At 40.6% G+C, this 17,155-nt stretch overlaps 1 protein-coding gene across 1 annotated transcript in view; it reads left to right on the top strand.

Annotated features, from left to right (window-relative positions):
* The window catches only part of flrt1a (fibronectin leucine rich transmembrane protein 1a), a 38,353-nt gene extending 24,606 nt beyond the window's left edge, over window positions 1–13,747 (top strand). Inside the window, exon 3 of the mRNA XM_038707453.1 lies at window positions 9,472–13,747. Coding sequence (XP_038563381.1) covers window positions 9,549–11,600 — 2,052 coding nt within the window. The 5' untranslated portion in view covers window positions 9,472–9,548 and the 3' untranslated portion in view covers window positions 11,601–13,747. The remainder of the gene's footprint in view (window positions 1–9,471) is intronic.
* Window positions 13,748–17,155: the final 3,408 nt, after the last annotated feature.

The raw sequence follows: 17,155 nt of genomic DNA, 5'->3' as shown, positions 1-17,155 counted from the left end.
ATAAGTCAAAGTCAAGTGTACACTGCACAGGATCTTTTTTGAGCCCCGGAGGCGGTCTGTATCTATTTATCCACTCTGAGTTCTCATATGGTGAAAGACAAACGTATACAGCTCCAAGAGCGACAACACAAGATCATATTTACTTCATTATTAACGAAAGCCTGCATGCATACACTAGTGCCTTCTAAACCACAGCTTCACTTCCATCTGACAAGGAAACTTCTCCTCACATTTACTTAAATTAGATTCATGTAAGGCTCAGTAATTAATTTTCTAAGTTGCATTGCTGTCGTAATTTTCCTTTGGACCACATTTTATTAGACAAAACTGGATTTTAAGGGGATGGTCTTGCCAACATTTGTTATTTCAATCAGTCAAATGAAAAGCAAGTATTTGTTTGCCTTTAGTTTCCTAAGAATAAAATATGCAGAAAAAAAAGAACAAATCTGTAGATGGAAAGGTGAAAACATTATGAAATTCAGTCAGTGCAGGCAACAAGGGCAAGACATTTTTTTAAATTAACACAAAAGGCGACAGGCCAGACAAAAAGAGAAAGAAAAATTGTTAAAGCAGGAGTGATGATGAAGCCAGATAGCTGCCTCATTGTTTCCACAAGCCACATACATAAGTAGAGGAACTGTGACAGGAAGAGCGAGGAGAAACTCAGACTAACTCAGATGTCCAGGCTGAAGACGTGAACTAACATGTTTTGATTTTGCAAAGTACAGTGTAGGATTTGATGTGTAAAATGTGGTGCGGAGGGTGTAAGTGAGAATATGAAGACCCAATTATCTGACAGGGAAGTGAGTAAAACACTAGACTGGGAGCAACAGGCTGAGATCATGGCACCAACACGTGATGGCAACTGGTCTATGATCAGGAGTTTTCATTAGATGTTCTGCTTGAGCTTAGGGTAGGATGTGAATTAAGCTTTGAAATGTTGTTGTGGCCAAGGACAAACAGAACTGTATCCAAGAATATTCACAGTGTGAAAAACTATATTAGGTTGGAAGAATATGAGCTACTGTACAGCAAAGTTAATCCAAATTTATACTTGATACAAGCGATTAATTGGAGTACCACTGTAGATACCTAATACGTTGGTGTTGTTTTAGTTTTTAGGCCATATTGTGGTCTAATTATATTCCCTACAGAAACTATTGCACTTCCCTTTGTAATATAGAATGACTGTGGGCTACGCACATACTTCTATAACTGGAGTTATGACAGGCAACTTCTCTTTCGCCTTTTCTTATTACCGAAAGGAGACTACTTATGTGCAAGTGGCATGTTTATATATGAATTTATTTATAGAAAGCGATGATCGTGGCCTGTAGAAGATGCAGTGGAAATGGCTTTGCTACGTGCGTGTTACTGAAAAGCAGCAGATTACTGAGTCTTCTTCAACTTACTTAATGTGGGCTAATTCTCCACCGGCATCAGACACTTGTAGGAGAAAACAAGCAGCTACAGTTCTTGTGGTCTCCATATGGAGATCTCTGTAGCCGCCATCACCCCGATGTGTAGTTACCTTTTTAAAGTGGTGCACATCAGCTGCCCCTTAAACCACTATAGCCACGATTTTTGAGGCTAAACAATACTACAGAGGCTGTACTATAATACTGGTTTTAGATTTTTAAAAAACAATATACCTGCTGATTGTAATTTATATTATTTATTTAAACATGAACACACATAAACAACAATCTTGAAACAGATCCCTCAGATGTGTTGAGAATTAGTTTGTTAAGAATTACGATCAAACTACATACTGATCTTGGCCTCATACTACACGTACATAAGCTAGCAATAAGCTAATATTGGTTGATATATCAGTCTAACTTTATAACACACAAACATCAAGCATCAAATTTGAATGAAAGGTCTTATAATAATTTCCACTTTCCCAGAAAAAATAACCATTATATATTGAAACAAAAAAACACTTCATTGTTCATTGTGATCACAGAGCCAACACTGTGATAGCTACCTGCCAGAAACCGAAGTCAGAACATAAATGCAAACCAATAACCCTGTCTGGTTGCAAAGAAAAGTGCAAAGAATGTTTACTTTATTTTAATGTGAACACGTCCATCAGTTTCATCCAGATGCAGAAAACACAAATACAGCCCTGACATGAACTAAAAAGTACAATTTGCGTTCCTCACTGGGAAAATTAATGCTACTGCAACATCTGATTACACATCTTTGAAAAGAATAGCCACAAATAATTTAAGCATATAAAATACATTCAAAGTCATAAAACAAAGATAAGGAAAGTGGCAGTGTAACCACGCCTCAACTAGCAGCTGCTGTTGATGTTGATGTGTCTTTTCAACATGACAGGGATGGTTAGTAGCAGTAAAGTGATCAGTTTACACTCAAAGCACATATATTTTTCACATCATTTTTGCAGTGGTGAGATGGGAGGTGTACTCAATTTTTCATAGCTGTTGGACCTCCAGTATGGCTGCCAGACATAACCTGACAGCCCTGTAAAGGTGTCAGGGATACAGAGAAGGTTTTCATTGATGTTATCTTCTTTTTTTTTTATTCTTCTGTTGTTTTTCTGATGTGGAGGTTAATTTTCACCCTGAAAGAGCAGTGATGTCATGTGACTCAACCACCTGGCCCTCCCACAGCCCTGTATTTATTTTGCAGCTTGTCAGGGTTGAATTCAAATTTAACCAATTAAACTAACCAAGCTCCCTCTCTCCTTTTCTCACAAATAAAAAAAAATCCAATCAGAGTCCTTGCTGAAGCGTGACAACCACAGCCAGACTCCTTGACTTAAAGGCAGAAGATAAATTTGCCTTTATAAGTCTCGTTTAAAATGATCAAGTATGTTTTCTCAAAATGGAGAGGCGAGACTATTTTTTTGAGAATAAACTGTTTCCTCGATTTAATGTAGCACCAACATTACTGGGAAAACCAGCAACATTAAAAGAAGCGTAAATGATTTCGGAAACCAGAGAGGCATTGATCAAAGACTGTATTATGACCACTGACACAGACTGACACATCTGAAGTTTATTTGCCAGCTAGTCGGCCACACTCAGGCTATCTCACTGTATCATCCACCAATACGGCAGAACAGCAAATATCCTACTAAATCTAAAGAACTTCATTTTAAATTGCAATAGATAAAACCCAGAGGCATGTAGGTCAGGTTTTTTTTGATAATTAGTATACAAAGGCGGGAATGCTTGCTTGAGAATCTTACATACATTTGATATGAGAAAGGCATTTTTATCCATTCCAGTAGAAAATAGATTGTAAAATAAGCATTAGCATGGCTAAAAATTAATTGTTTGGTGGATTACCGTCATTGTTTTTGAAATGGGACGATTAGTCAACATATTTTTGCTAAACTTAATGATAAAAACTGTACAGTTCAGTAAAGATAAGATAAGATAAGACAATGCCTGTAATACCACTGAGAAAACAGCTGGATCACACTATTGATCAGAACATAACCCCTCCACCCCCAAAACCCTTGCAGCGTAAGATTTGTTTGTACCTTTTACACAGTGCAAAAGCATATTTCTGAAAGGAGCTGCGGCCCTTTTGTTAATGCTGAAAGGATTTACCTGTAATCTGGTTGTCCGGAGGAAGAAAGATTGAGCCAAAAAGAATTCAGGGGCAGCAGCAGCTGCAGTTTAGAGGACGGGGAATGGGACTGGTGGCTCGACACAACATATTATAGTGCTATAAAGATAAAGCATGTTATAGTGTTGTAGAGCTATATATCAAGTCACTTCAGAACCTTGTGAGCGGCATACCGACCAGCAAACTAAACCCCCCAAGTTGAAGGTACATTCCCATCTGTGAATGTGAAACACTCCATCCCTGCTGCACTATCTCTATCGCTTTGCTGCAGCATATTTTCAAAGCAATATTTAGTAAACTACACAAAATAAACTGTTCATTTGTAGTTCTAATTTCCTACATCCCTTTTCTTTTTGATCTATATGGCAATTGGATGCAAACACACAGAATCTCTGAAGGTGCTATAGGTGAACCATGGGTGGTCATAAACATACAGTTAAATATATGTATTGAAAGTATTATGCCATTTTTAGTTAAATGTCTTGAATCCAGATCCAACATTACACATGAAATGTGTGCTTTATTAGAGAAGGAATTTAATAATTGGTTTGTACATGTAATTGAAGAATTTAAGCTCTTTTTCCTTCTTTTAAAAAAAACAAAACATCGGTCTTAGCACAACAGAAAATACAGGTCTTTTCACTCGAGTGTTAATATTGACTATGTGACAAAAATAAGAAAATGATTTTCATCTGGAAACACAAATCTTTATATATGTCACATACCCTGGGTCTTTGTGTCAGCAGCTCAGATGAGAAACTGCTGAGTGCAAATCCAATCACTCCTTCATGCCAGGAAATTGTATAAACCAAAAAAAAAAAGAGTTAGTATGGGGAGGAAGAATCCATTACTTATTAAGCCTTTAACATGTTATTGAATCTGCTTCCATAGCATATTCACATGGCTTCTCAAAGAAGAGAAGGTGACAAGAGAGTTAAAAGGATTGTAATGAATTGGTTCTGTACATCAAATAATTCATTATTATAATTTATTATGAGCCACAAATGCGGGGACTCATTTAGTTTGAAAATACATGAGGCGATGAATATAGATGGCTTTATTCAAAACGCTTGAACATCATTTATGATGATGAGTAGGGATGTCTGTTTCTTTGACATAAAAGTGACACTGAAGATCATGATGTTGCATAATGTGGAAGAAGCAAACTGTGGAGAGTATAATACATCTGTCTTTTTTGTATGCTGCGGTGCGTGTTTGTGCCTTGTTTGGTTTTCGGGGGATTATAGTCCATTTTTTTTATCTCCATGTTTTAATAGCTTGAAGATTATAGTACATTATTGCAAAAACATGGTCTCTTAGCTAGAGTATTACAAGAAATATTATATACACACACAAATAAAACCCAACAATCTCTACGATTAAGCAAAATGAATAGGCAATGCCTTTCTGGCCTCTCCTATTTTGTTCTACCTCAGATACCACGATTTAATTCTGTCATCACCATAACCGTCATGTTTTGCGTCATACTTTCCCCTTTCCACATGTCCAATCTGTAAATCTAAAATTCGATCCATGGACATGGCATGTAAGATAAGCTGTGGGCCACTATTATCTTTTCTCAGCCATCAGTAAAGTGGATTTCCTGATACATCAGCAGCCTCTTCGGTCATCCAAAATCCGTTTTTCCAGATTTCCCAGTCCTATCCCTCTGTGGGGGTCTTAATGGGGGAGATGGGGTTCAAAGGTCTTATTCAAAGCTGCTTTCTGTCACTCTCTCTCGCTCTCAGTTTTTTTTAAATGTAAATCGATCCAGTTTTGGGTTCCAGTATTAGATTGAGGGTTGTTGTGTGTACTGGACTCTGCCTGAGGCGGCTGGCTGTCTGGCTAACACATTACCCCACATCCCTGCTTTACTCCCCTCTACAGAAAACTGAAATGTAGACTACAACCAGATAGACTGTGCCCATATGGGTTAATGTTTGCAATTTGATCGTGCATGGATAGACAAACACACAGTACCTCCGAAGCAGAAACATTCACACAAACACAAAGAGCAGTCAGGTGCTCTTTGTGTTTTTACGTCATTCTCTAATATAGGAAGAGAAATGAGCAACCATAAGGCAAAAACCCCTGAACTGACTGTCTGCCATTCTTTGTAACACCTGCTTAATCCAGAGAATCCCAGCTCAATATGCTCTATTAATCCTCTCTAGCTCCCTGCATCACTTCAATCTCACACCACATCTATCGTGTTTTTAAAGGGCTGACCCAAATACTCCAGTGTTCAAGAGACTCACTACTGAAGCTCGTGGGATTCAAAAGTCATCCATTCTTTAGCACTACTCACATGCACATGTGCACACACCAGCAGAATACAGTGTATAGCTGTCTTAGTCACAAAATGAGTCATTATCAAAATAGCCGCGCAAAGTGTATATACAATATCAGCTTTTATTGAATTTCAGAAATTATTTGATTTTTCGCACTCCACTTAGAGTGCGCTAACACTACTTCACTGTGTCAAGAGGAGTGAAGTACAAGTAGGCATAAAAATGGAGTTCCATGATCAGTGAGCACTGAGTTGGGAGATATTTTAGCTCACGGTGACAGACATTATCCAACAACAGTAACTTTTTACTTACAAAAGTGTTTGTCATAAAATAGATTTCTTTCTTTCTTAAAACTTCACACTTTCCAGCTATATATGATGTTTTCCTCTGTGGTGTTGTCCAGAACTAAGTATGTTTACAATAATAATGAGGTAAAACAATAATAATGCTGCCAAAATATAAATTACAGCCTTGATCTCAGACATCCATTTTCCCATGTGTAGTGCCATCTTGCCTTACAAATGTTGTTTTCTGAATTTGTCACTTTCTTCTATACGTCTGTTTCACTATGATTAGAATATTTAGATTTTTAGAGGCTTTATTTAGAGATTGGTCCAGTGTACACACATCATTTATAGAGGAAGTACTTGATGGTTATGACCTGTGTTGATGGATTACACATTACTAGTTACTTTTTTTTAAAGTAATGTATTTCATTACTAGATTACTTATTGCTGAAAGTAACATGTTACACTACTAGTTACATTACTTTTGGATTACTGCGTAGCATCACTTGAGATGCACAATAACTTCCAAATAACAATATAAAGTTCCTCCTTATACATGCCCAGACCAACACAAATCCTTATTATAATGAGGACATGCACAGGATCTCTCTTTTATGCTCTTTAATATTACAAAGCTGACAACAAAGTTCTGAACGTCAGCCCAACATTTCTCAAAAGAAGAACAAGGCTACAGGAAAGTATTATAATGCTTAAAACTGTAATTGGACATTTGTTTGGAAACATTTATTGTTTCAACAATGAATTTTGTTACAATACAACATAACTTAAATTAGGTTGTCAAAATATCAGATGATGGTGAGACTTCGAAGGAAAAACATATGAAATGTAATTTGAACTGTGCATTTAACAGACCAAACCCACATAACAAACTTACTGTAGCTCACTAGCCAAACTATGGCTTTAAAGTAGAATTTTCCCTCTTACTCGACATGCTTATCAAAGAAGTGGTTACACCTCATGAGCAGGAGTCTCTCAAATTCTTTGTCAGCCAACCTCGGAGCCAACCTCTCTCAAATTCTCTCAAAATCTTTGTCAGCCAAACTCCGAGGAGGAGTCAACACGAGACTGCCCAGGCTAAAGAGCCTCTCCACCAGTAAGCTAGAGGGTATCGCCGAGTTAAATGTCATGGATATAGCCTTTATGTGGGGAAACAGTTCAGGATCTCCATCTCTGACCCTGACTTCAAAGATGTCAAGTCAAAAGTGAGGTCGGACAAGTGTCACGCAAACACGCACGGAAAGGGACGTTTGATTTATTTTTCTCTCCTCCCATTATGCAGATAGTGGAAGATCCATTACGCAGTAACCAGATAATTTTGTTATTAGTAACTGTAATGTGTGTTATTAGTTATCAACAGTTATGCGTTAAATTGCTGCATTACAGACGAAAGTAATTTGATTACAGTAAGGCGTTAACCCGTTGCCCCCAAACGCTGGTCATGACCAATGTTTTGTCTCGAAGGAAGCCAAAAGTGTTTATTGTTGTTTTGACTGTCACCTTGAAGGTGGGTTGAAAAGTCATACACATGGGAATAACGACACTCTCTCGTGGAAGGCGCTCATTGCATTAGACGTTCACACATCTTGCCAATCACTCCGCAAAGTGAGTGAAAATGTTTGGTGATTGATGGTTTGGAAAGTAATAGAAATTGTTGGACACAGCCCTCACCCCCCCACCCCCTCCAATTACAATAACCAGAAGCATACTGGCAGCTTTAAATTTCCGGATAGGTTTGATAATAGACCCTGAAGTCCAAATCAAACCTAATGCAATGGTAAGTAAGATGGTCATAAAACCGTGCTCAAGTTAACTCTCATTGGAGAATAAGTGCAGAAGAATTTACAGTTGTAACCATGTTTGAGATGAAGCCATGGCTGAACAACCGTTTGAGTATTTGGTGTTGTTTATTGTGATTCATTACACTTGAATATTTGTGAAATGTCAACAAAGTTTGTCATCATTTTCAATATTCTGGTAATGAATAAGCATATACAGAATAATGTTTGCAAATATATGTTGAGCAACGTCAACTCCCAGCAGAGTTGTCATTTATTTGGTTAATTATTGTACTGTCTAACTTACACTCCTGGGAATTCTGTAATCTCCATGAGAGCCGACTGGCTCTGGCAGATCACCTTGGATTTGTGAGAAAATCAATACTACAGCCTGACTATGTTTGCTGCTGTGTGGGCCTTAACAGTTTGACTAATGGCCTTGGTTATTGAAGACTGCGATTGGCTTAAGTTGTCACTGTGCGCAATTTACATGTTTTCAAATATCTGTAGTCAATACTATACTTACTGTTATGACATCTCTCATTTAATCAGTAACAACAACAAATCATGATGCCAATCAAGTTCTGAAACCAGCTCATGAAGACTCCCACAACACAATTGTGGTGACTACAAATAGTTAACTAGTTGTCACATCATCTGCATTCTGCTGCAGATTTGATCTTTCCATAACTATTTTATTGTACTTAATACATTTGATACAACCAAATTAAGGAGATGTGATTTGTGTGGAAGTTTTTATGAAGTTTTATACTGCCCAGTGCCATCTTGACTGCCGGATGAGAATTTAGCTCTTGAAGACGATAGCTCTGAGCTACAACATGTTCCTATGTTCCTACTTGATAATGAAAAGTATCTTCAGCTCTGTCTGGCTAATGCAGCCATCTGCTGGCAACTCCTAATGGAGTTATGGAACCTCTCAAGATCTCTTTAATAATTTAGAAGTACAGAATATTCTCAAGCCTTCATATTTATGCACAAGGCTTAAGTCTAAATGTAGGATTGGATGAATCAATTTGAGAGTTGCTTTTCATAAGACTATATTCAGTCTGCTTTGACCATTTAAATGTCTGTATTCTTGGATTACTGTTGCTAATTCAACAAATAATTGTTTGCTGTGCAGTCTTTGTGTCTCTTTGGCTTTGAATCGATGGCAGAATGTGTGAGGCTGTGATGGGAATCCTCACAGATCCATCCATGTGTGCATATCTCCCTGATAATATGATTATTAATTCTAAAAAAAACAATCTTGTTATTGAATGCAAGATGTCTCTCTAGCTTTTGTTTAGATATGATAATTGTAGCATGTTCACAGATTATAATATTGTTAAGACATGAGATAATGAAAGTGTTGTGTGAAGCTGAGCTCATGAAGTTGAACTAAAAGTCTTTTAGTTGTCTTGTCACCTGTGGCCATTAACTAAATAATTTGTGCAACAGTGCTGACTGTAATTTTTCTTTCTTTCTCAGGGTGGAGGTCAGAGGATTCCAGCTCTGCGCAACTATTTGAAGATTAACAACAGACCTGGGAAAGAGAGACAGTGCTTATGTTCACCATAATGGCGCCTGTAGGTGTGGCTAAACTGCGGGCTGGGCTCTTTCTGCTGTTTCTTTGCTTGACACTACATGCTGGCATGCTTCAGTTTGCTACAGCCACGATACAAGGGTACATTGGAGATAGAGACATGATATGCCCATCTGTATGCAGGTGCGATGAGGACTTTATCTACTGTAATGATCGTGGCCTGAGCTCCATCCCGTCACTGCCTCCTTCGGCATCCGTCCTGTACCTTCAGAACAACCACATTAACAACCCAGGCTTGCCCACCTCCTTGGAGCACCATCTTGCCGTCCGTGTGGTCTACCTCTATGATAATGAACTGGATGAATTCCCCATGCACCTGCCACCATCCGTCCGTGAACTCCATTTGCAGGACAACAACATACGCACTATTCCTCGTAGTGCACTGGCTCGGATGCCTTTGCTAGAGAAGCTCCACTTGGATGATAACTCTATTTCCACTGTCAGCATTGAGGACCAGGCATTTGCTGACAACCCACGGTTGCGCCTACTTTTCCTTTCACGCAACCACCTCTCTAGTATCCCTTCAGGGCTTCCTGCCTCTCTGGAGGAACTCCGTCTGGATGACAACCGAATCTCCACTATCCCAACCCATGCCTTCCGAGGCCTCACCTCACTAAGATGTCTTGTCCTGGATGGGAACCTTTTGGCAAACCAGCGCATTGCAGATGACACATTCTCCCGCCTTTCCAATTTGACAGAGTTGTCCCTAGTCCGTAACTCCCTCCAGACCCCACCTGTCAACCTGCCCAGTGCCCATCTGCAGCGCCTGTCTCTGCAGGACAATGCCCTGACTCATATGCCACGTGGTTCCTTGGATGGTATGCGCAGGCTGCAGAGGCTGGACCTGTCAGGGAACAACCTGACCACCCTGCCGAGGGGACTGTTCAAAGATCTGGACAGCCTGGGTCAGCTGCTGGTGCGAGGTAATCCTTGGCACTGTGGCTGCAACCTGCGCTGGCTGTATGACTGGCTAAATGCCCGTGGTAACTCCATCACTGTCAGAGGTCTCACTTGCCATGGGCCTGACAGGGTGCGAGATATGGCCTTGATAGACCTGACCAGCGAGATGGAAGAATGTGAGGTGGTGAGGACAGCAGGGACCAGAGACAGAGGTGGGGTTGATAGCTCTACCACTCACACCCCTCCACAGGGCTCGCTCTTCACCCTCCGCTCAAAGCGACCGGGCCTAGGGCTTCCTGACTCTGGCTTAGACTACACTCTTAGCAGCAGCGGTGTGGGGAAGAGCTTGGCTCTCAATGTGAAGCCTCTCTCACACAACAGCATTCGTGTGACCTGGAGCGTGGCCCAGCCCAGCTCCTCCTTCAGGCTGAGCTGGCTCCGACTGGGTACTGGGAACGCCATGGGATCAATTACAGAGACTCTGGTCCGTGGTGACCGTCGGGAGTATCTGCTTACTTCCCTGCAACCACGCTCCAGCTACATCATCTGCATGGTGCCCCTTTCTGCCAGTTCAGAAAGCAAAGGGGCGATTTCTGGAGATGCTGACTCTGATGAAGCTCTGGTGTGTGCAAAAGCAGAAACGTCAGACGTCAGCCCATTGGAGGAGGAGGAGAAGGAGGAAGACTCACAGCAGATGACAGCACTGCCCCTGGCAGTGATTATTGGTGGGGCTGCCACTATTGTATCTTTGGCTCTTATTTTTGGCGTCTTCTGTTGGTATGGACATAGGACTGGACATTTGTGTCCCCGTGACCACTATACTCGCAGCAGCTCTCGAAAAAACAAGACCTACGATGATTACATTGAGTCAGGCACCAAGAAGGACAATACCATCTTGGAGATCCGTGGTCCAGGGTTCCAGATGACGCCTATGGCAGCTTGCCAGCCAATGCAGCCTAAACCCCTACGAGAGGATTACATCATTCATACCATATATCCCTCCAATGGCACTGGCCTGTACAAAGGTGCCAACCATGTTTCTAATGCAGGACATGGCACCAACCGCGGCTATAGAGAAGGAGGAATCCCAGATATAGACTACTGTTACACATGATGTACTGTACCAGATCCTGTTCACAGTGTTATTGGTAAACTGTATAGATGCACAATTTCCCTTCGCATGGACACTTCTGAAGCACCCCTCTGTGCCTTCTTCTTCTGGTTTCCCATTCCAAATGACCTGCTGTTCACTGCACTGAAAGTACAGTATGTGATTAACTGGAACTACCAAAACCATATGGGAACAGTTCACTGCAGGAAGCAGTAGCCAGTGCCCAGGTGTAAATGCACAGCTGACTGTTTCTTCACCATCTTAGTAATGGCCTGTGTATGTTTTTTTTCTGCTCTTTCCCTGTGACATGTAAGCAAAGAATGTATACATTGTGGAAAGGTCAAAATGAGCATAGGTCCAGGTAGAGTTTCTCTTTCACGCACAGGAGCCACAGCAGTCAATTGAAAATGGATTAAGACATGATGAGAAACTGACATTTTTGGTACTCTTTTCCTGCTCACCGGTCATACACAGTATGTAGTCTTATCAACTCATTGTTCCAAATGCCTCAACTATATTGATGTGCCCTACCAGCTATCCAAGGAAAGGGCTTTGTAAAGCTGTGAATTGTTCAATTTCAAACGACCCAATAACCACGTGTCTTAAAGTAGGCTTGTTATTACCTTATTCAGTAGTTGGCTGGGTGAAGATCTTATCAGGGCTGGTCAGCCTTGGTTATACCTCTCGAGGTCATTCACCTAAGATCAGTATTGTAGTGTTGCATAGGATGAGATGCAACACGAGCGTGTAGATAATTTACTTAGATACCGACTGGGCTGTGTTTGAAAAATGCTTTGCTATTTTTATCAGTGGTTTGTTTTGTAATCAAATCCTGCACAGCTCTCTTTATTTATTTTGTTCCTCATGTGATGGTTTTTGTCTCTGCTAAAATAGCTTTTTTTCATTACTGATGAAACTCAGCTTTGATGAAGACAGTGGATTTGTTTCATCTAAAAAACAAAAAAAGAGAAGTGAAGAAAATATCCTGATGGCTGATTCCAGGTTCATGTGTTCTGAAACGCAGCAGAGTGGATTCTGGAGTGAGACTAGTTATTATATGTAAAAGGAAAATTAGACCCCACCCAAAGACTAGCATGTCAGTCCACTGAGACGATAGAGATCAACCTCAATCCCTCTTCTCCCATATATTGCCTGTGTGCTTAACCTGTGACTTCAGCTGGTAGGTTTTGGTTATAAAATGTTTCCTCCACATTCTTTAAGCAGTGACGGTGTTCACAGGGAATCCAGAACAGACAAAATACTAATGTGGAGCCTCCTGTGTGAGGCGGACTCTTGTGAGGGAACACAAGAAATGAGGGCAAGGACTATGAGTGAAACTGAGGAGACTCAAACCGCAACACTGTTGACCTGCACTGTGGAGTAGCGGCCAAGCTGTAGGTGGGTGGATGGACTGGTGGGGGAGTTTGGAGGTGGGGGGACTCCTCAGTGACGTGAGTTCACTGATGTTTGTTTTAGCAATGGTGAAAGGCCTCCACTCATTCCACCTCTTTTATTACTGAGCAGCACTAAAAATGTAAATGTATTAGCACTTAGCAGAGAACAGGGATAAATGTTATGACAGACATGGGGAGACGGAGGGTAAAGAAACATCTCCAGGCACCGAGAAAAATGCGGAATTGATGGCTCTGGCACGGTGGAGTTCACTCATGCATAAATCTGTTTGTCATACTCAGCTTCTCCCCTTGGGTTTAATATTGTCCATCAGTTGTTTACCACTGTGTTGCTTCCAAAGGGGAAACCAATTGTGCTTCCTTGACTGTTCTGTCCGCTAGAGTTTTACAACAGTGTCAGACAATATGTCAGTGGAATGTATATTTTATCTTGCACCCTATATCACTGACTTAAACAAATTACATCTTACTGGCCTGGCTAAGTCTGTTTTGGGGGATGTTGATATAGTGTACTTGCTATTTTACAGTGGGTCTATTCAAGACACGTACTTCCTCATCATTTGTATAAATAAAACCATGGACAGCCACATGAATATTTTTTCTGGTGAAATTATAGAAAGTAATGGTGCCATAACTTTGCGTAAAAAAAATATGTGAGATATATCTGAGATATGTGTGGAATTTGCTTTATAAATTCATCTTCAGGGGGGATCAATAAAACGTTTTATAATCTTGTTATTACTGCAACCTGTCATTTCATATCATGCCTAAGGAGACAATATTTTTATAACTCATACAATAGAGGTATTAGTAGGGGACAAGAAGTAGGCTTTAATGCCAAAAAATGACCTACATATTGTTTTCATTTGATGAAGGATCTGAGTGCACAGCACTGGGATAAAACAGTGCCAACTACAGCCCGAGGCCAGCCACTTGGAACCAGCTGAGATTATAAGATGGAGCTTGGAAGAGTCAACAGGCTGCTCCCATCAGTGACTTAATAGTGATATGCAGCCTGGACCTCCACGAAGCTGAATAACCCCAACTCCAAATGAACAACTTCATCAAAACACTTCAGATGGAATCAGCCTTACTCCGTTAAAATTTCACTTTGTTTAAAGGACTGTGCCTGTGCATCAGCTGGATAGCCTTCTGTTTTCTGAATTTCCTCCACCTATAACAAAGCCACTTTCTAATTTAGTAAAGTTGTTGCATTTGCAACACATGTGAGTACAAGTCAGTTAAAGAGGTGGTATTATGCTCATTTTCAGGTTCAATATCTTATTTAGGGGTTGTACCAGAACAGGTTTTAGCTATGGAGTGATACATCTTGTCTCTAAATAATCTTTGTTGGGAGTTGCACATGCACAGTTCCTAGTTAAGGACTACTAGCCAATCGGAGCAGAGAAGGGCAGGTCAGCAAAAGGCCCGTAATGGCCAATCAGAAGCAGAGAAAGGCGGGTCAGCGAAAAGACGGTAAACAGCTGCGATTCAGCTGTAGGCTACATGTTGCCGACCAGCTTGGCAACATGGACTGGAGCAAGAGTTTCAGAGTGGTGAGTTATTAATCTGTAGCAAAAGTGTCTTTCATCCATAAAGTTTTAACTGAGCTCTGTCTCTACATCCCAGTAACAACTTCATGTCCACTGACTGCCTGGAGGGTAGCTAGTGTTTAGAAGGGAGAGGAGAGGTGTGTGTAACCACGCACAACAACTCAACCCAGCTGGAGCAATTTAATAAGTTCAACCACTGGTCAGAAAAAAGGACTTTCATGCTACTCTTTCAGCAAACCAATATACAAAACCTCACATTTGTCTTTGCAAATTTCAATCACTCATTTTAAATTGGTTTGGCGCTGTCACAGTTGTGCTGGAAAAAAATGATATCAGTTACATAACTGCAAGCTGTAGACACAGAAACTCACATTTAACTACTTTCGGTGGAAACAGTGAATGTTGATTGAGTAGAAATTTAGAAAATATTGAAACTCAAATTTCTCAAATGCAACTTGAATTTCTTGGCATCACACATTTTGATTGCAATAGAACCGCAATGTGCTTTCATTTGTTTACTGTCTATGCCCATGGGAGTGTGGTAGGGCTGTGAGAGATTTAATGAGTATCAGCACAGATCAACAATGTAACTGCTGTTGCAAAGCATTGTGCAGTTTGTAATGGCAGTTGAATTCCCCATGCAGAGCAACAGAAGTTGATTGGATTATCCCCACTTCAACATGCCGGAGCTATAAGTCAACCCAACACAAGTTAATTAATTTCAAAGGGGATAACAATAAATAAAGGTCATATACCTCGCAGACTCTGAATGAAACATCTGAAAGCACCTCATCACATCTTTAATTTACTTCTCCAGCATTTCTATTGGCTTGCGCCAGGTATGGTTGAAGTAAATGAAAAAGCACATGAATGCATTTACAATCTGCAGGTCTCATCCAGTTTGGTCTGGTTTTAAATGTGAACTCCATCCAAGTCTGTTTACAGGTCTTAAGGATTACTACTGCATATGTGAAAAAAGTATAAAGCCTTTTGTGGAGCTGCATCAAGCCTGATAAATGTCCTCAAGTGATGTCACTTGAGTCAGCATCGGTTGGGGCTGAAGACTACAAGTTTGAAAGTGAAAAAAAATGTGGAGTTAGAAAAAAGTTTTTACCAGACCTCTCCAGCCCACTCCTCATCTCTACCCCCGGTGTTCAGCTTAGAAGGATACATTATTGTACTTTTATTGTCATATACACGTAGCAAAATTCATTCTCTGCATTTAACCCATCCCTTCAGGGAGTAGTGGGAAGCCACTGTGCAGCGCCCGGGACCAACTCCAGAAAGGCCGGGACATCTGGGGTTTGAACCTTGGGATCTTCTTGGGATCATTGCACTGCCTGTGGGTAATGTTATGTAGTTGTCTCACTAAAACAGAATTTATTGTTAAAAGTTTAAAAAATTGAGAAGAGGCTTATGTAGAGCAACGCCACCTTGGGCATGAAGTTGCTACTATCACAAATCAATGGTATTACAGCGAACAGTCAGTAGGGAGAGAATGTAAACTGGGATTGCATCAAGAAAGATGGTTAAGAAACATCCTTCTTTGCTTATTGCAGCCTTTGTCTAAAGAAAATCCCTCTCTGACATCATGGTCAACAAGGAGGACTTCACTGCCAGCAGTACATATGTCGCAGGTCTTGAGACACCCCTCTCGAGCACCTATTGTGCTCACAGAGATAAAAGAGTATCCTAATGTCATGGTCAGCTGGATCAACTTAAATAACTGTGACCTGAAGGTGGGGCAGTAACCTATTTCTTGCCTCGCTCCTGCACGATTTAAGACTGTCCCCTGTAAATCTCATTGTGCAGCGAGATAAAAGGTGAGGGGGATGAAATATGAGAAATACGATATTGGAAATGAGGCCAAAGAGTTGATATTGCAAAGAAAGGGATTGTGGAGATGTTGGCGAAGGGAGCCGTTGAGTCTCATAGCAGATGGGCTTGCTTGGTTTCTAACAAAGATGGTTTAATAATGTTTTTCCAAGATTTCCACAGTTAAGGGTTGATAAGCTTGCAGTCTGATCATCTTGGATAAGCGTAATATACTACATGGATTTTGTAAGGAACGCTTTGTCTGAGCCCTTAAGCAGGAGACTGCAGTGGCTACACTCACAACATAATTGCTCAAAGTGGAGAGACAAACTGTACTGGTAGTTCTCTGCAGGGTAAGCAACATAGTCATCCCAGTATAGTAGAGCACAGTAGAACAATCCTGGACCTCAAAGAAGTAGCTGCAACTCATTACCACAGATCAGGTAAAGACCTTTTATTTCCCTTTTTGCTTCATCTGTAAACACAAAATATAATCTAAGAACTCAGAGTTCTGCAGTATAAATAAAGAAAACAGTCCAAGGTCTTAAAAATACCCTCTGTGCCACAATGTTGTATGCAGGGAGGTGATCGCACAGATACATGAGAGATATAAATACAAAGGTGAAGAACATTCGGTACTCTCTGCATCAGGAGGAACCTGATTATAATGGACCAGGATGTGTTGTGTTGCTGTACAGAGGGAAAGACCAGTCATAACAATAGCACTAGAAATACTTAAATGTTCCTCTATTGGACATAATCCCGTCCCTGAGAGACG

This window comes from Micropterus salmoides, unplaced genomic scaffold, assembly GCF_014851395.1.
Source record: "Micropterus salmoides isolate LMB-PRFRI ecotype aquatic unplaced genomic scaffold, ASM1485139v1 Ms_hic_scaffold_9, whole genome shotgun sequence".
Lineage (NCBI taxonomy): Eukaryota > Metazoa > Chordata > Actinopteri > Centrarchiformes > Centrarchidae > Micropterus > Micropterus salmoides.
Note: the sequence above shows the minus strand (reverse complement) of the source record. Positions and strands in the feature narration are given on the sequence as shown.